We start from the raw sequence: 20,087 nt of genomic DNA, 5'->3' as shown, positions 1-20,087 counted from the left end.
AAGTGCAGTCCCACCAATACCCACTACATCATTTAATCGAGAAATTAGAATATTGTGGTCTACTGTGTCAAAGGCAGCAGTTAGGTCAAGCAAGACAAGAAAAACATGGTTACCAGAATCACATGCCAGAAGGATGTCATTAAAAACCCTTAATAATGCAGATTCTGTGCTGTGAAGGGTTTTAAAACCTGATTGAAAAACCTCAAAGATGTTATTTTCATCTAGAAAATCTTTCAGTTGACTAAAAACAATTTTCTCTAAAACCTTGGAGAGTAAAGGCAGCTTGGAAATAGGCCTATAGTTCGCTAAAACTGTGTGATCAAGGCCAGGTTTCTTAAGCAGTGGCTGCACTACTGCATGTTTGAAATTTGCAGGAACCACACCAGAAGACAGACTGCTGTTAATAATGTCAAGGTCATACTATCCTATACTAGGAAAAATTTCTTTAAAGAATTGTGGAGGGAAAGGATCCCGAAGGGAACCTGCAGGCTTAACATGGCGAACCACATCCTCTAAAGTGGAGAGCGTCACAAGCTCAAACTGAGTAAAAACAGCAGTGTAAGGGACAGAAACAGAGGGGTCAGAGTCGGGAGCTGTAATAAGAGCCCTGGTGGTGACAACCTTTTCAATAAAAAAGTTCAGAAAATCATTGCAAATCTCAGGAGAAACTTCCAAACAGACATTCAGTGGCGTATTAAGAACAGTGTCAATGGTCCTAAACAACACACGTGGGTTATGACAGTTGGAAGAAATAATATTTGCAAAATATTCCCTTTTTGCCTCTTTAACAGTGTTCTGGTAGCGATGCCAACAGTCTTTGAGAATTTGAAATGATACGTGCAATTTATCCTTTTTCCACCTCCATTCTGCTCGACGACATTCCCTCTTAACAGCACGACTGCTCTCATTAAACCAAGGTTCAGGTTTAGCCTTGGGCTGCCTGGTTTTTAAAGGAGCCACAGAGTCCATGATTGTTTGTAAGCACGAATAAAACCAGGAATTGAGCTCTTCTGTGTCAGAGGAAACAAAGTCAGAAGCGCCACCGAGCTGATTAAAAGCAGCAGAAAACTGCGCGGCAGTGGAGGGGTTAATAACACGACAGCACCGAGTAGCAGCGCCAGATTTAACTGCAGTATATGTCACACCAACGTTGAATAACACAGGCATATGATCTGAGAGTGCACAGTCACAAATCTCCAAGTTAGTGACAGACAGACCATATGACAGGACAAGGTGCAGTGCGTGTCCGTGCTCATGTGTAGGGCCACGTACGGACTGTACCAGGCTAATAGAGTCAATAAGGCTTAAAAAGTCCTTTACCAGTGGTTTATCAGGACAACATACATGTATATTAAAATCTCCAACAATAAGAACACTATCATAGTTGGGCATAATCCCAGCTAAAAAAATCAGAAAAGTCGTTTATGAAGTTCTTATTGTATTTCTGGGGGCGATAGATGACAGCACAGAAAACCGGGTTTGTACGACTCGCCTCAAACAAGGTAAGTTCAAAGCTGGAGAATGAAGGCTGTACAAAACACTGCTTACATTTGTAATCCTTTTTGTAAACAGTCACTGTGCCTCCACCTCTGCCTGACGTCCGTGGCGAGTTAAAATAGCAATAATCCACAGGTAAAAGTTCAGATAGAGCACTGGACTCACCAACACTCAGCCACGTCTCAGTCACACACAGAAAATCCAGTTTAAAAGTGATCTGGCGTTCACCAGGCCAATCCTGGCAGGAGCTGGAGTTGGCGCTCAGGGTTCAGGAGGTCCAGAAACCCGCCGCAGCAATCTCAGGTTCCGATAATGTTGACGGCGGAAGTTTAGCCTGGGAGGGCATGGGCAGCGAGGCCGAGGAGCATCATCATCAAAGCCGACCACAGGCACCAAACAGGCATCAGCAGGATCCAGAAAACGTTGAGACGCAAACAGTCTTGGAAATAATCGATGCAACATGGGAATGGTTGGTGATTTTAAAGTCCTGTTTGTGGCATATTAATATATGTGAGGGGGCAAACTCCATGGTGACCATGGTAGCCATTTAGAAGTCGGCCATCTAGAATACAACTTTTGTTTTTTCAATAGGAAGAGGGCCATGTGACAAATCAAACCTCTTGGTAATGTCACAAGAAAAACAATGGTGTGCTTGGTTTCAACGTAACTTTATTCTTTCATGAGTTATTTACAAGTTTCTCTTTGTTCACAGCCATTGACATGTCGAAGAGGTTAACACGTGAGGAGCAAATCGAAATTGTGTTGATTTCTGGTGAACGCAGTAACCGGGTCATTGCAGCAGATTTCAATGCAAGACACCCTACAAGACCACCCATCTCCCATGCTACAGTTAGCAAACTGCTTGCTAAGTTTTGTGAAACTGGTTCAAGTGTTGGATTTGCCAAAATGTGGACGCAAGAAAACTGTCACTAATGAAGAAACATCAGTGGCTGTCCTAGCTTCATTCAGCAAGAGCCCACAGTGTAGCACTCGCCGCATGTCACTGGAGAGTGGCATTAGTCGAACATCCCTTCGGCGGATATTAGCTACTCACAAATGGCACCCTTACAAACTTCAGCTACTGCAGCATCTCAACGAGGATGACCCAGATCGGCGCACAGAATTTGCAGAATGGGCAAAACAAAAATTGGAACAGGACCCTGAGTTCACGCAGAAGATTTTGTTCAGTGATGAGGCAAACTTTTATGTGAATGGTGAAGTTAACAAACAAAACCACCGCTATTGGTCTGACACTAACCCACATTGGACGGATCCCTCCAAGACTGTTGGACCAACAAAAGTGATGGTTTGGTGTGGTATACGGGGGACAACGATAGTGGGTCCATTCTTCATCAATGGAAACCTCAAGGCCACTGGATATTTGAAATTGCTACATGATGATGTGTTTCCCTCTTTATGCACTGAAGCTGGCACGTTCCCTGAGTTTTTCCAGCAAGATGGTGCACCACCACATTATGGGTGCCAGGTCCGAGCATTCCTAGATGAACAGTTTCCTGGAAAGTGGATTGGTCATCGTGGGCCAGTTGAATGGCCCCCAAGGTCTCCCGATCTGACCCCCTTAGACTTTTATCTTTGGGGTCATCTGAAGGCAATTGTCTATGGTGTGAAGATACAAGATGTGCAGCACCTGAAACTACGGATACTGGATGCCTGTGCTGGCATTTCTCCTGCGGTGTTGCTATCAGTGTGTGAAGAGTGGGAGAAGAGGGTTGCATTGACAATCCAACACAATGAATTGTGAACAAATGAATCCAGCACATTGAACACATTTTATAAGTGGTCAGAAACTTGTAAATAACTGATGAAAGAATAAAGTTACGTTGAAACCAAGCACACCATTGTTTTTCTTGTGACATTACCAATAAGTTTGATGTGTCACATGGCCCTCTTCCTATTGAAAAAACAAAAGTTGTATCCAAGATGGCCGACTTCTAAATGGCCACCATGGTTACCACCCATCTTGAGGAGTTTGCCCCCTCACATATACTAATGAGCCACCAACAGGACTTTAATATCACCAACCATTCCCATGTTATTACGGTGTATCCATATAAATGGCCCACCCTGTACATTAGCACTAAGGGAACACTAAGTAATCATCCACAACTATTTTCAGTTGCGGATGATAAAGGATTCAAAAAGTTTATTAATGCAGGCCCTTAAGCCAGAGAATGTGCATGTTCTTTTTGTTTTCATATTTTAATTTATATTTAATTGTGTTGTGGTTTGCAGTGTTTTGTGTTGTTTCACTTTAAATTTGTTTAAAAGGAAAAAGCTGAAAATTTAAATATTTAAAAGTTGAAATGTGAATAGTTGGTTTTTGTATTATATGATTTATTTATTACATTTTATGTGGAGTGAATAAATAAAATTATATTTACGGTACCCTAGAGACAAAGCACGTATAAACCCCAAAACACGTACAAACCCTGAAGCATGTACAAACTCCAAAACACGTAAAAACTCCAAAACACGTACAAAACACAACAGAAGTGCTCCAGGATGCTAGGCGCAGTGTTGAGCTTTTGTTACCTAGTGGCTACACAAGCCAGCAAGTACCAACGACCGTATTTGGTGTGTGGTAGTAACAGGTAAATGAACTTTTTTTTTTTTTAATCATTTGAATATATATGAGTGCTTGTGTATAAATACACAAACAATACACATATGCTTTCATGCTTTCAATTGTAATATTTAAGTGATCTAGGTAGCTGTGTTTCGGAAGTTCAGTTAACGCTAGAAATGTGTTTTGGAGTTTGTACATGCTTTTTGGAGTTTGTACGTGCTTTGTCTCAAGGGGCCACCGCATATATTTATATATAAACATATATAAATAAGACCACTTTTTTTTACATTAGTAATTCCTTTTGTGCATAATTTTATATTATTGTTAATAATAAATAAATTAAAGCAACAAAACAACCTGAAGAGCCGGTTAGGAGCCGAAAGAGCCGGCTCTTTTTAGTGAGCCAAGCCGAAAGAGCCGGTTCTCTAAAAAGAGCCGGCAATCCCATCACTAGAGTGTTGGCATGTATGGCCTAGCATAGCCTGTAACGTTATTATGACGGACACATTTTATGAGTGAACTTGACTTTAAGTCACTTACAGGTTTCTTTGAAAATTACTTTCTTATATCCAGGTTTTTCCTTTTTGCTGCCATCCCCCTCTCCTCCTTGCAGATCCTCGCAGCGCAGGCTTGCCGCTGCTAAAACTAAACAGAGCTCCCTGAAAGGCACAGCCAATCACATTGGCCATATTTGTCACATAAGGTAGGACTCCAGCAGAGAGCGTAATTTAACTCTTTCTGCACCGCTAGGTGAATGAGACGTTGACAGATTGTTTTTTTTCTTGCTATTGGTTTTATTTTTCTTTACTTGAAGACATCAAATTATTGGTGGGGGCAAGTGGGGGCAATTCAATAATCGCTGGATATTGGTGGGGACATGTCCCTTCCGTCCATGCCAAATCTACGCCCATGGCTCACTTGCCACACCATCAGATATCCATTCATAAGCTATTAGGGAAAAGCTACACAACACAGGCATTTACATGTCTCCTTCTCTTTTCTTTCACTGAATCCTCTTTAGCTCCTCTTGCAGTCCTCAAGGACTTTGAGAACATTTCCTGCTTATGTGTGGGCTGTCCTTTTCTGTCTCTTTGTCCCAGTGCTTCAAGAGCAATCATTTCCACAACTGACGTCATTCATTAATCACTTTTTTTTCATTGAGGCTTTATATTTAAATCGTAGCATGTTGTTCCAAGTGTACAGGATTGTCTCCTGTTTCATCCTCCAAAAGAATATGGCTGATATAGCTATAACAATTATTATTGTTTTCTAGCCTAATATGAAAACTATAAAATAAATACCTCTGACTGATAATGATCTTTCAATAACATAAAGTAGGCTGCACGGTATTTACAATTGCACCACCAAAGCCGAGCATTGAGAATCTTCTGAAATGCCAAGAAAATTATACTATACTGCATCATCAAACACTGTCAATAAGCAGACACAGATAATTACAGTATTGCCGTTGCACCTCAGATATGTCTGCAGAACCGAGCTACAAAGGGGAAATTGCGCTGAAAATTCCACACTTGTGACCAGATGACATCCTGTGTGATTCCTCTCCAGTCCATTGCACTACCTCCCTATCGCTCCTTACCCCTCTCTCTTCCACCCTACCCTCCGTGATGCTCTGTTCATGTCAGTCTCAGCTGCCGCAGCAACACTGATGTTTAAGCATTCTAGGGGAGTGCAGACACACTCCAAAACTTCTTAATGGGCAGGCTAAAAATAGCTCAGGCTGGATCTGACTGGGCTGATTCATGCGGCTGTGAGTCATTCAACTGTGCCGCGGTGTGAGGAGAGCAAGGGAATGGAGTGAATGAGCACTAAAAGAAAAGAAATAAAACTTTGCACGCTTGTTAAGATATAAAACCGCTGAAAAATGTGCCCTTGCTTATCCCATCAATGAGAAAAATGTGCATTTTATCCCCTGTGAGCGCATGTGCCTCTAATTCCTTAAGGACACTTGACACTGCAGGGCAGCAAAAAAGAAAATTAAGGCTAATATAATAGAAAATGAGGCTGATCAAAAACAACTCTCTGTTTCATTTACCATTAGGGACAACTTGTCTTTTTGGTTACTGCATGTTGATTTCTCGTTTGGGGATAGCAGGATGGTGGGTGGGGTCTTTAGGCTGGTGGGTTGTAGGAGCCCAACAGATGGTAGCCAACAGATTAACAGTACCACTGCTAAAAATGAGTGGCGTGGTAATTTGTTAGCATCATTAGAAAGGGAAAAGCAGTTCATACTCATACCATTATTCCCTCCATTAACACGGGTAAACATCTACTATTAACCCCCTGATACAGGCCAGCAGCATCTGTGTGTGTATGTGGGAGGGGGAGTTGCTTACTGCTTACTGAAATGATTCAAGGCTCTCAGCAGCGCTGGAAAACAAAGTCCTTTCCTTTTCCAAGTTTTGTTTTTTAACCCGAAAAATAACAACACACTGACACAGTACAACCCACTGACAAACAGACACACGAGACTACTGGGGCCCCGTAGATCAATCCAATCAATATTTTGGTCTTCCTATTGCTTTTGTTTCCCTCTTTGACTTCTACACTCAGCCTTTGTCTCACTTCCCTCTCTCTGTCCCCTTGAGCACTGATTGAAGATGAACTGCTGGCTGCAGGTAGCTCTTTCCATGCTGAGAGCAGAGAGCCATGTGGTGACAGATAACAGCCAGAGAGTCGGTGATGGCTTAAACTGTCACATGGTCATTCACACTTTCTCCTTCTGTTTTCACATCCTCCATCCCAGACTTAAACTACTCCTTTTTTTCCATTCAACATCATTTTTTCTTTTCCCTCCATCTGCACTGCTCTTTCAAACCTCTCAGAAGAAACAGAGAAGTGATGGGGGCTTTTTTTTTCGAGTTTAGACCTCACGACTCATGGCACAGTGGAGCAGAGAGAAAGGGAGCGTGTATAATGGTATTTGGGTTACTTAATTGTAGACAGGGCTGTCTTTCCTGCTTCACTAGGCCGAGACATATTGCCCTTACTGTCAGTGATGCCTGAGTGGCTGCCTTCAGATAAACAACCCACTGTGGGTGTTGTAGTGTGTCCCAGTGTGTGTTACTATGTCATCTTGTGTTGTCTTGCTGTTGTACTGCACATGAATCTAGGGATGAGGATGAGATTAGTTTTGAAATGCTTCAGTAGATTCAGAAATTGTATGTTAATCACTGATATATCAAATGCCTGTCTTGTACTGCATAATTTATTTTCATTTATATAATTATAGGCAAATATAATTATTAGCATCTGGTTAAATAAAAGAAAAAGAACTATTTACTGGTGGGGAAGGTAGACATCACTTCAAGTCTCTAAAAAGGGCTTCTAGGTTCTGAGTTTTTTAGGATTTATGAGTGAGTGGGACTGAGATTCAGATCCCCCCCCTCCTCCCTCTTTTCCTCCTCTCTGAAAGACACGCTCTGCCATCTCCACTTTGCTGTCTTTTAGAGTATGCTCCACCATCCGTCTCCCTTGCTATCTGGCCCTTTCTTTCCCACCTTCCCCTATCTTTTTCTCACAATGCATTTAAATGGAGTATTTAGAGATTCCGCCCTTTCTCATCACTCCACACCTACTCTGAGGTAACCTCAATCCCTCAACAACCCCTTTAAAAAAAGAAAATTCCCCAGCTGCTCCAGAAATAGGCCCCAGGAGACGCACGACAAACACACAAGGAAGGGGATGATATTCACAACCAAAAATGCCCTTGCCTTATTTCCACTCTATGAACCTGCTGCAGCCTTTTATGCCAAGGTAAACGTTTTCACCCAGTGACCAGATGGTTTCCATGATATTTGTTTATGATGCTGCACAAAAATTTGAATCCAGCAACCCCACTGCACATGTTGTTCCCCCTGGGACTGCACTAAACGAAATGTGCCAGCTGCTAATTAAACGACAGTCTAAATGGAGATGCGTTCGCATTAATCTGAAGTACTCTGAGTTGTTTGAAAAGTTTACAATGTTGTCTTTAAATGCTGCAACATGGATGTGAAGGTCAATTATGAAGCACACAAAATGGCATGCCAAAAAATATAGAAGTTTTACACCATTTTATTACCTACTGCAGGGCAGGAGCTGCTTTACTGTTAGGTGGTCTTTTTTATTTATTGTTCCTGTATCATTTCCGTGTGTTACAGCCAAACAGCAATGCATTCCATTACCTTACTACTGCAATACGTTTTACTGGTAGACTATTTTTCAGCTTTTAAAAACTTCGGGGCCATTTTGCTTGTATTCCTCAAGCCCAATGAGTTTATGTAAAGGTCAATAAATAATGATAACAATAAATACATAAATTAAAAAAAAAAAAGCAAAAATAAACCCAAGGACTTATTAGTGGAGTTGGCAAATACCATTAATAATTATTTTTTCATTTTGTTGTGTTAGGCTCATAACGCAAAAGGTTTTCTTTCTTCTTCTTTTTTTTTTTTTTTTACTGTGCACATGAGTGCCAAAATAATACTTACATATAATTTTGAGACAAATTCAAGAGTCATTGATTCCTAAGCAGGCTACCTCTAATACTTTAAGATTGGATTAATAGCCTTATATTGTCACCGTATCTAAAGTTAACAAAACTACCCGTTCGGTCAGTGACGTGATACTCAAAGATTGGCTCGTGGGCCAGTAGGGGCCATTTTTATGCAGCCTACTACAAAAGGAAGAATATACTAAAGTGCGTCAAGTTCATGTAATATTTGATACAGCAGCACAGAATGAAATCAAGGAAACATTTCTCTTTTCAAATCGCATCTTATACTTTATATTAGGGGCTATTTTACATCTTTAGCAGGAGAAAGTAGTGAAAGGATTCTTAAAAACAAAGCGATCCAGTCGTCAGCAGATTACTTGAGAGAACTGCAGGTTAACAGTGTCTGACATCTGTGAGACAGACAGAAAGCAGACTAAACCTTCCCAACACTGACAATCTGATGTCGAGAATAGCCACCTCAGTATCATTTAAGACATTTATAAACTAGTACAAAAATGAGCAGCCAAACAAATGAAACAATACAAACACCAGCTAAATGCTGACTATTAATCTGTTGTGTGCATTTTGGGGTAATTGGAGTGAAAGTGATTTCTTTCTAGAATTATCCCTTTGTGGCTGTGAGCCTCTATGAAACAATCGATTTACTGTTTAAATCTACTTCTCTGCAGACTTCACCTTTGACCTTTTGGATATAGAAGATCTTTATGTTATCATCCTCCCCCACTAGACATTTGAGTGAAATTTCATCATGGTTAGCAAAACACGTTTTGTGAGCTCAGTGTGATCCTGGCCTATATGACTGATGTACCAACTGACAGTCTGAAAACATGAAGCCTTCAGCCACAACAAGTGTCACTACAGAGACTAAAAGATGTTTGGCTACACGTGTTTGATTTATTCACCTCCATAAATCTCTCATACAAAACCAATTTTCAAAGTTTTGGTTAATTATTTAACAAAACTAATAGATAAGCATGAAATACATAAACTCTAATTTACTAAACTAGGTCTGTCACCACTAATGCTTATGTATGTTTTTGTTCATGTGGGCTTTCCACAAATGATAACACATCATTCACATACAGCTCTATTACACAATGCTTTTACACTTTTTAAGACTGCAAATTAAAAGCAAACCTTTTATAAAAAGAAGGAAAATATACAGGAGGCATTTGCCATTAACTTGTAGTCGACTGCTAAATTTCATGAGAATTTTCCTCTGATCCAAACCCTGACTACATGTTCTAATGCAGGCTAAACCATTCAGGCTTTGCAGTACACCTGCATTTAATTATGCACTAATCAAGTGCCCCTAAAAGCTTGAAAATCTTTGGTGGAAAACTCAACAGTCAAATGTCAACTAATGAAAAGGGAAGGTTAGATTTAAGTACTCTGTTGCCAGTATACTGTCTCTGGCATCGGTATAACCGTCTTTCCAGGCAGCCTAGACATTTTCAAAAGATTTACCTCAGCTGCTACTGTAAGAATATTTTATTGATGATACAGTTTTACTGTCAAAGTAGCTGTAAATATTTGCAACAGTTGGGAATCTGGAACAAATAAACTTTTTACTATTTGTTATTACTTATTTATTTGCAAATTTTACTTTTGAAGTATAATTCTGAAGTACAACTGGGTGCTTAAAACCCTTGCCTCAACAAACACGGGCTTTATTTTTGCATTTATTTACAAAGTGCAGGGTAGACATACAGACAGCAGGGGACTGACATGCAGCAAAAATATGGCCAACCTGAAGTCAAAGTGGATTCAGTGACTAACCCATTTCAGCCCAAGTATCCTCTCTGTAACTATTGCTCCTTAACACTGTATTTACACTGCCAGAGGTGGGTGATGCTTTTTGTGGACACATGTATAAAAAATATCATTATTACTTTGGCTTTTGCTGTTCAGTATTCCCCAAATTACTTAAATCCTCTCAGAATTTATCATTAAGATCAATATTTAATTTTAGGCAGCAGGCGATGGTTACAGGAGAGATATTTTTTTGACAGAATTTCTATAGTTGGCACAGGCGTTTAATTAATAAGCCTGAAATTTTAAATGATAAAAAAAAAATCAAGAAAGTGATTAGAATGAAAGCAGTTTACAGTCAATTTAAAAAATGTAATTGCCAATTAATTTATAGTGCACCTTTTTTCATTTCTGGTTTCAGGGTATTTCCAACTAATTGATGATTACATCACAGAGACACAGATGTTACACTATTGTTTCCACAAAGAGAGCTACACAGGACTCTGACCATTAGAGCAAGATTATAATAACTTGTCAGACTCTGACACCATCAGTGCACAGTATGCACATGCATGTATGTGTCAGTGTGCATGTAGATGTCTTACCTAGTCGTGGATCGTATTGTCTCATCTGCACTTCTTCCACACAGTCTGCTGGGAACCATCCTGTCCTCCCTTTGACTGTGCCTTCCCAGAAACCTCCTTCCCCAATGCTGAGCACTGACAAAGAGAGAGAGTATGGGGACATTTCATTAAATGAGCCTTAGCTGTCATCATTGTGAGGTTGTGGAGTCTTGGGAAAGGGAACAAAAAGGACAAAGGGCCACATAACCAACTGAGGTATTTAGTTTTTTTGTGTTCTTTCTTCATAAATTACACAATGAAGTGTGCACACAGGGAGTGGGAAGAAAGGACAGGAGTGAAAGACTTTGTTTCACAAACACACACCGACACGAAGTCCACTGGAACAAAGAGAAGAAATTGGGAAGCAGAAATACTGGTCTGTAACTTATGTACCATACCAAGGGCAACATATTTTAATTCCCCCCTCATACCAGTAACTAAGTTTACATTTTTTAAATGTCATAGACTGACAAACTGATATTTTAAAACAGAGGAAAGGAATGATAAAAAAAAAGAATTGGGAGTTAATAAAAGGTGGAAAAAAAAGACCAAGTAGAGGTTGTGAAAGAGAACAAGAGGGCGGGAAGGAAAAAGAAAGAGATCCCTTCTAAGTTCTGCTGTGGTAATTAGAGATGAATGTATAGTTGATATTGATCTTCCCTGCAGGACTGAGCCAGCACACTCATTTCTACAACACTCATCCATTATCCCAGCAAGCCAACAGACACACACACGGACACAAACACACGCACACACGCTCCTCAGAGATCACCAGGTGGAACTGAAGCTTTGCCTGAGTGAGCCCTTCTTCTAAACTGGTTGCTAGGATACGCCAGTGTGATGTTGCAGCCAGCAGACAGTCTGCTAAATGATGTAGTCTGCTTCCTCCAACTATATTCCACTCTGGCATGGGGACATGTCATGGTGGTGTAACCTGGGGCACTTTGAGAAGCAGCCAGCTGGACTGAAATGATAGTAAATGTTCAAATATCAGTCATTCACAGGATTCCTTTCTGTATCTTGCAAAAAAAACCCCAAACAAACAAAAAAACACATTTTCTCAATGACTTATTTGACTTACTAGGCCTAGATCTACAGAAATCCCCCACTGACCCCCAACCCCCAGTTTATTTTTTTTTTACTATATGTTCAGAGGCACATGGGCTGCAGCAGACCAGAGTGGAAAACTGTGCTTCAGTACACTGTTTGATGTTTAAACCAACCCTGTTAAATTAAACTTATTGTTTTAATTTTAAAGCAGACTTTCTCGAATGTTGTTATTTTCTCCTCTGGGAAAGGTAAAGTTTAGTTAACTAGATAATGTATTAGTTTTCATAATACTATTGGGCTCCAAGGTGTGGTGGAGCCTATCCTGTGTGTGTGATAGAGCATGAAGCATGGTACACCCTGGGCAGGTCACCAGTCTATCACAGATTAGAGCCCGGCATTAGAAAAGTCATTAAAGGAAATGCTCTGAAATCTTTGAAACTTTCAGAGCATTTACATTAAATGTGTTCATGTAAATGGGGAGTCTTCTATACATGTGAGTTCCACAGGGTTCAGGCAGTGTAAAACTGTATATATTTTGACTGCTACGCAGATGATACTCAGCTATATCTATCTATGAAGAAGGATGACAAAGCAATTTGTTCAACTATGTGCATGACTCAAAGATATAAAGGCCTGGGTGTTCCATAATTTTCTTCTCTCAAATTCAGACAAAACCAAGTTTTTTTCCTAAAAAATCTTAGAAAGGATATTCTTATTTTGGATGACATTACCTTGGCCTCCAGTAATACTGTTAGTCGAGAACACTGAGCACCTATTCTCTACTCACGTCCCACGTGCTACCACTGCAGCATGCCATTAAATTTTTCTCTTTGTTAGTCTGTCTTTTGTCCTGTCTCCCTATACTCTCCTATCCTCCCACCACCCAAATGGTCAAGGCAGATGACTGAACCTCACTGAGCCTGGTTCTGCTGGAGGTTTCTTCCTGTTAAAAGGGAGATTTTCCTTCCTACCATCTCAAGACTGTTGCTCTAAGGGGTCATTAGATTGCTGGGATTTTCTCAAGAATATTGTAAGTCTTTACCTTTGAGTATAAGGCACTCTGGGGCAACAGTTGCTGTGATTTGGTGTTATATAAATAAACCTACATTCAAAAGCAGAATTGAACTGAACCGAACTGAAATGTCGAAACCCAGGAGGCGACAGTGCTAATCACAATACCACTGTGCTGCTCTTAGTTTGCATAATAATATTATGATGATGGTATGGTTATCCCATATTTTTGTAAAAAATCTGCCTCTTCACTTGTATACACATGTAACCCCTCTAAAAGCTGCTTCTTTCAGGCTCAACATTCACTTACTCACTAGACGAAAGCGATGTGGAGGAGGAAGGAACGGCTGTTTATTGACTCCCCACTCCCTGCTGTAAAAAACATGACACTCAGCACACAGAGGATGCGTGGACTGATCCCCCTCTCTGATCTCAGCTTAACACAACTTTACCCCACCTGTCTCCTGAGAACAGACTTACTCTGTCTCCTTTTTCCATGCTCAAACCTTTTATTCTCTCTCTACTATACGAGTCTTTCGTTCTCCGAGCTTCTGAATAATTTCCCAGCTATCACCTCCATCCACCCTTTTGTCTCTGACAATGTGCCTGCCTATACTGTAATCATGTCGCTGCAATAGACAGGTGCTGGCTGTGCTTTCTGTTCCCCAATGACAGAAATGAAAGAAAAGGTGAGACCTCTGATTGATCTTTGAGGCTGCCCTCACTTAATTCCCTCACTCTCTTATACCACACTACTAATCTATTTCTGGTCAGAACACAGACTGAATCGACCAGTCTGATACTATAAGAAAAATTCACTGTTCTTATATATATATATATATACATATACACACACACACATATATATATATATATGTATATACTGCATGTTTGCCAGTGTATATGCAATCATCTTTCTTTGCTGAACTTTAATCACGCCCCAGCCACTATGAAATCTGAAATCAATCCAACTGATTGCTTGTAAGTGAAATAAAGAAAGATTAGTGCCAAAAATGTGTGCACAAGCATAGATGTAATTAAATGCAATCCATGCTTGCTAATTTGTTTAAATAGAGAGGATAAAAAAATTGTTTTAAACAAAATCTCATTAACTCTCTAGCACCTTTAATAATAAAAGCTATAGCTATTATATTTATATAGCTAGTGCTAGTAATATTTGGCAATTAAAGTGTTAAATGGTACCATGCTTTTAACAGAAGTAGTACTACAGATATCACGGTTACTGGATTTTGTTTACATGGGGCACAAAAAACGTGTGTGTGTGTACTACGCTACACACACCAAAACAAAAGTGCATGTGAGCACATGCTCTGGTATAACATCCAGAGCTCTCTGCTGTGCGAGTTCCCTCCACCTTTCACTGCCACTACATTTTGTCACTTGTAAAAGCTGTAATGACAGCTGTCCCTGTGATCCAGATGTGGGCACACAGAAGCCAGGTGACAGGAAGGAATGCAAACAGCGCATATCTGCACTGGATTAACAAGGCTGCTTTCCTACAACTGCCAAATGGTGAGCCACAGTTCAAGACGGCATTCGGAAAAGGCTTCCCTACTGTACAGTCAAGTTTTAGATAAGTGTGAGACTGTTTGTCTCACTCTACAATGTGTCAGGGCAAGTGCAAGATAAATTAAGTGAAAAGACGTGTCCTTTTTTGCATTATATGTCCAGTTGGTCAAAACGTGACTCTCTGTTTTTTTGAGCTCTGCTGGTGTTGAATTTCACTTTGGGGTTCTTTAGATGCACTGATGAAATCCCAAACAGTGTCCTGCTTCCTGTGGAGGTCTTTCATGGCTTAAATAAACAACACTGTGCTACACACTGTAATCAACACCTCAGCTGGACATGAGCCTTTCACTCTACTGCATGATGAAAGGTCAGTCCTATCTCAGCTGTATGACTGCTAGGCGTGACCTGCCACACTGAGTCATAATCACCTCCACAGGTAAACCAGTGTGAGTGGCATGTGGTGACATTCGTTCATACACACAGTTTCACATGAACACACCACTGCACACATGGTTTCACACTAAGAAACTAGCTGCAAGCCGTGCTACTACTCTAAATCTACAAAGTGGAGATGGATGCATTAAAGGGGAATATTTTGCAATGTAGAATTCCCTGCACAGTCATACTGAAACCTCACTTTGCTCATCCCAGAGGAACACAGCAGGGTTGAGGTCTAAACAGTGCTGCTTTTCTATATACACACGCTCTTCACAAACTGTATGTAGGGCACCAAGTGCTCGAGGGGCACACTGACAAGCTAATGGTCATAATTTGTAATAATAATCATGATTATTTAAATTTATGTCCAAGAAGCACAGCTACAGGCACAGCCCCAAGGCAGTGTACTCCTAGTGCAAGTCCCAAGCCTGGATAAATGGGGAGGGTTGTGTCAGGAAGGGCAGCTGGCACAAAATCTATCCCAAATCAAACATGCGGATAATCAATAAGATTTCCCCACTGAATCTGTCGCGGCCTGAGTTAACAATTACTGTCACTGATGGTGTTGGCCAGCAGGGTGCTGGTGGAAATCGTGCTACTGTTTGCTTAAGACAAAGGCATGGGTGTAGTGAAGGAGGACATGCAGAGGGTTGGTGACAGAAGAAGATGCCAGGGATAGTGTGGAGGGAGATGATCTGCTGTGGTGACTCCTGAAGGAAGTTTAAATTTATGTGAAAGTACCCTTACATGCATGCACATGCAAGAGAAAATGACAAAAACGTTTTCGATTTCATTTAATCGATAATAAAATGCATGTTGTATGTGAAATGGTCAAAAAACAGGAAAGTACATAGATTTGATGGTGGAATTGAACTCAGGCCCTTCTTGCTGCGCTGCAACAGTGCTAACCACCGTGCCACCGTGCTCTCCAAACAATCACATTTAATTCTTCTATAAGTTATTATGGGTGGCTAAATGATTAGACACGAACTAATAACTGAGTGTTTCTGAAATCCTAAATAACCTCACAAACTGTGATCGTGCAGGATTGCATTAAAATGCCGAAGCCAACCCTGCACTGAGGAACTGTGACTGTACAGACCACCTGCTGAGAACCTGCTGCTTTGTTTCTTAAACCAACAGACAAAAACACAAAACAAAGAAAAAAAGACTTGACATAATCTGCATGACAGGAAACATTTTTACTCTCCTTTTATCTGGCTTTCAAATTCTTTTACCAACTGTTTACAGTATTGTACTCAAAGAACAATTTCATGTTTCACTGAATCTCATAGCTCATCTTTACACAGGAGTGTCATCAGAAATGATTTGTATACAATATACTTTAATGGCAATAGATTATAACAACACACAGCATGGATAAGAAGTCACGAGACATGAAATATTGTGAAATTATGTACTTAAAGCTACGTTGTTAATTCTCTGTAAACTCTAGGATGCATATCCCCTCTTAATTTGTCTCAATAACAATTGGTATAGCTTTGAAAGCAAAATATTTTACCAGTTCCAGTTGTTTTTTCTCAAACAGCTTTATATTTGGCTGGTATTTTTAGCTGGTGACATGTCTTGACTGCAAGCAGTTCTGATTAGCACTGTGACTCTTTAAAGCCATTGTGGGTGGTGCTGTGAAATGTATTTTGTGCGCCTTGCTGAAATAAACAAATACTTCCTAGAAAAAGATGTTCTCTAGATGACAACACATGATGCTACAGACCAGTATAAACCATTCAGCTTTCATGGTGCAGTCACAATTGTGCCAGTTATCTCTGCATTGATACCTGTAACAAGTTAAACTGTCCTTTTAATCTTTATAGAGTCCATCATTTCCCCCCAAAAAACATTTATTTTTATTACTCAGCCCACGGTACAGTTTTTCACGTCAGCCCAGGATGATCATCTTAAATCACCTCAGGTCTGCCAGAGGAGACAGAAAATCTGGATCTTCTCTATTTATGCTTTGTTGCATTTAGTTTATATTTCATGCATGGCGTGACAAACTCTGGTAACTGACAATGATGTTCAGAAATGTTCCTGAGCCCAGGCAGCGATTACCACAACACAATCATGCCCCAGTACTGGCTTATTAGGGTCTCTGAATACCGGCTTACAGAAATGTCTTCTATTCTCTGAATCTTTTAATTAATTCTAGGTTGCAGTATTTTTGCATTCTCACTTTTCTACCTTTGACCTTCACAACTATGAGCTGCTTTTGGCCACAGGATTACTGATCAGAATAACTCACTGAAGTAAAGAATTCTATGGATATACTGTCACTACGTGAGGAACGGCACAGCTGGTTAAAGGTGGAGGGCACATGTCTAAAAAAGAAGCAACATCTAAACCAGGGGTCGGCAACCTTTTCGATGATAAGTGCCGTCTAAAATTTCCTCAGAAGTCAATGTGCCATATGATTTCATTAGCAATAAATTTAATAACGCTCTATATGAACAGTTACACACTATATAGAACAACTTGACAGAATTATATTTGTTCACAGATGTTGGCAGCTATCAGCGAATAGTTATCAGCTATTTTGAAACAAAAAAACAACAGAAAACAGGCAATGCAAATGCTATTTATGGTCTCCTCACAACAATGAAAACAAACGCTGTTGTGACAGTGAATTACACTGTCTTGTTGGTATACGTATGATTTCTATACATTTTCCATCGGATAAAAACTTTGGTTGTAAGATTTGGATAATTATTTGTTTTACAGCTAGACATTTTAAATGAGAATAAGAAAGAAAAGTATTTCTTTGTGCCCCCCTCTCCCTGTTAATGCCCTACCTGCCCCCCTGGCAAAACTTTGCTAGACCCGCCCCTGCACAGTTACCATCTGTCAGCCAATTAGAAAAGGATCCTGGTGTTATTTGTCTCTCAGAAACAGTTCATAACTTCCCTTCAACTCATTCATGTTAACTAAAAGGCAAACCTGTTTCTCCATCACAGCTCTGATGATTCACTAAGGACATCTCCTGGTTTCATCTTCATGTTTCCCTCTCACCAGATAACCAAATCGATAACTTGACCAGCAGCTTTTACAGCTGTGGCTCCAGCAAACATCAGCTGATACTAGAAATTAATATTAAATAAATTCTAACAGCAGTTGACCAAGCTTAAACGTGCTGCTGTTGTTTAGCGCGACATCTGCTGGTTTCCTCTTTCGGGCGCAATCACATCGGCCCACTAGGCAGATGCCCGGTATGCCCCATGGCCAGTTCAGCTATGGTCGTGCCATCAGTTAACCCTTCGCGTGCCAGCTGTGGCACACGTGCCCAGGGTTGCCGACCCCTGATCTAAACACAGTGTTTCAGCTACTGTATATGCAAAACCCCAGATTTTACCATTTGATAGATTTAAAAATTCACAGACTAACTATTAAATACGCTCAGGTGGAGTGTACTGTACTCTACATACAATATTTTAAAGTCTCGTAGGGATTCAAAGCATCTTGCCACAGTAGACTGTGCAGCTCCTCGCCAGCCTTTTAATGAAAAATTCTTTAAAGAAACACAATACAAATTAAGCATGAAGTGAGACCAAAAAAGGAGAAAAGCATAACAGAACCCGAGAATGAAACAAAGGCAAATTAAGTGGCAGGCAGAGGCTTGCATTTAGCAGTGACAAAGAGAGATGAGAGCCAGACATACGCAAGCTGACAAAGAGGAAAAGCCATGTTTCAACAGACGCCTAGTTATTCATGACTGTCCAAGAAGTCTGTGGTGAAAAGTCTTACAGTATTGTTCTGTCTCTGCGCGTGATATGACTGTGTTTTGCCCTCCGTTAAGACAGTCACGACTCCTGGTTTAAAAATAGCATCAGTGAGGATGCAGAGCTATTTATACGCTTCACACACCCTGCCTGCTGGCTTCAGTGTACCCCTGTTCGAGTGTGTTTCTGGCAAGTGATTGAGCTCATTTTAGTTCTTGATTTGTGTCATTCTAATACATTGAGCTGAGTCATTCATTTAGTTTCTCTGCCTCTCATTGTCTTTGTTCCTCGTTATACCAACCACCCCCTCCTCACACACACACACACATGAACCACTGAGAGTCGTTTTCATGAATCAGTGAATGGCAGATGATGAGGAAATGAGTAGATTTTTAAAAACACACACACAAACATGTTTCCCAGGTAACGGGGTGCTGCGTCAAACTCTTGTATTTGCCCACAGAAGCAGACAAAGGATGCAGCTGTTCTGAGAGAGGCTGATGGCTTTCTGCCACTGATGCACTCACACTGATTCAGACAGAAACGCCGCAGAAGATTTGCCAAAGCCAAAGTACACCTTGATTTCCATGAAATGGTATGATGGCATTATTAAATATTGCATTTGTTGCTGAATTTATTTGGAGTGTTGCAGTAATAATTCTTTTTAAGTATGCTATAAAGTGATCTGTAACTCACTTTTACTTTCAAAGTCTCCATGTATTGACTCTGGTTGTTGGGCCAACATAAATTAAGGCAGTCAAATATCTAAAAGAGTCACATTAAAAATGATGGTCTGCATATGTCTGCTGTCACATGCCACAGCTGCATAACAGCATAGGGACACAGACAGAAATACCATGAGACAGAGTGAATACGCTTTGCCTGGTAGAAGCTTGTTTCACAGTCGATAACAGTTACATTTAAACTGTTCTAACCAGGAGCTTTCTGATGAAACACAAGCTATTGTAATTTTTTTTCACCATCCTGTTGCTGCTCCCTGCTGTTCACTTCATGAGCTGTGCTCCTTTATTCTGTTTCCTCTGTGAATCTTAGGCATTAAGAGAAGCACATTCTGATCACCAGTGTTCGGAGGTACTAGAGTGTGAGACAAAAACTTCAAGTGACTTGCAGTTTCAATAATCCAACTTTAATTGCATCAAATGTAAAGACTTGATCTAAATAGACTTAAGTGTATTTACGCTTCCTGGCCACTTTATTTGGTGCATTGATGAAATCGCATGCAATCCAATACAAAAAAGGGAATGGGTGTAGTGATTTACGTAAACATGCAAACATACATGGAAATACAGTATAAAAGCTTGTACAATTCTAATGACCTTGAAAGT

At 40.3% G+C, this 20,087-nt stretch overlaps 1 protein-coding gene across 4 annotated transcripts in view; it reads right to left on the bottom strand.

Moving 5' to 3' along the window:
- Positions 1–20,087, bottom strand: part of shank3a (SH3 and multiple ankyrin repeat domains 3a) — a 225,956-nt gene that overhangs the window by 37,610 nt on the left and 168,259 nt on the right. For all 4 annotated transcript variants that reach the window (XM_040025475.1, XM_040025476.1, XM_040025478.1 and 1 more), the window contains one exon: positions 10,961–11,074. In XM_040025475.1, coding sequence (XP_039881409.1) covers positions 10,961–11,074 — 114 coding nt within the window. The remainder of the gene's footprint in view (positions 1–10,960; positions 11,075–20,087) is intronic.

Source organism: Simochromis diagramma, unplaced genomic scaffold (assembly GCF_900408965.1).
Source record: "Simochromis diagramma unplaced genomic scaffold, fSimDia1.1 OVJJ01000293.1, whole genome shotgun sequence".
Taxonomy (NCBI): domain Eukaryota; kingdom Metazoa; phylum Chordata; class Actinopteri; order Cichliformes; family Cichlidae; genus Simochromis; species Simochromis diagramma.
This window is presented reverse-complemented; position numbering and strand designations above follow the sequence as displayed.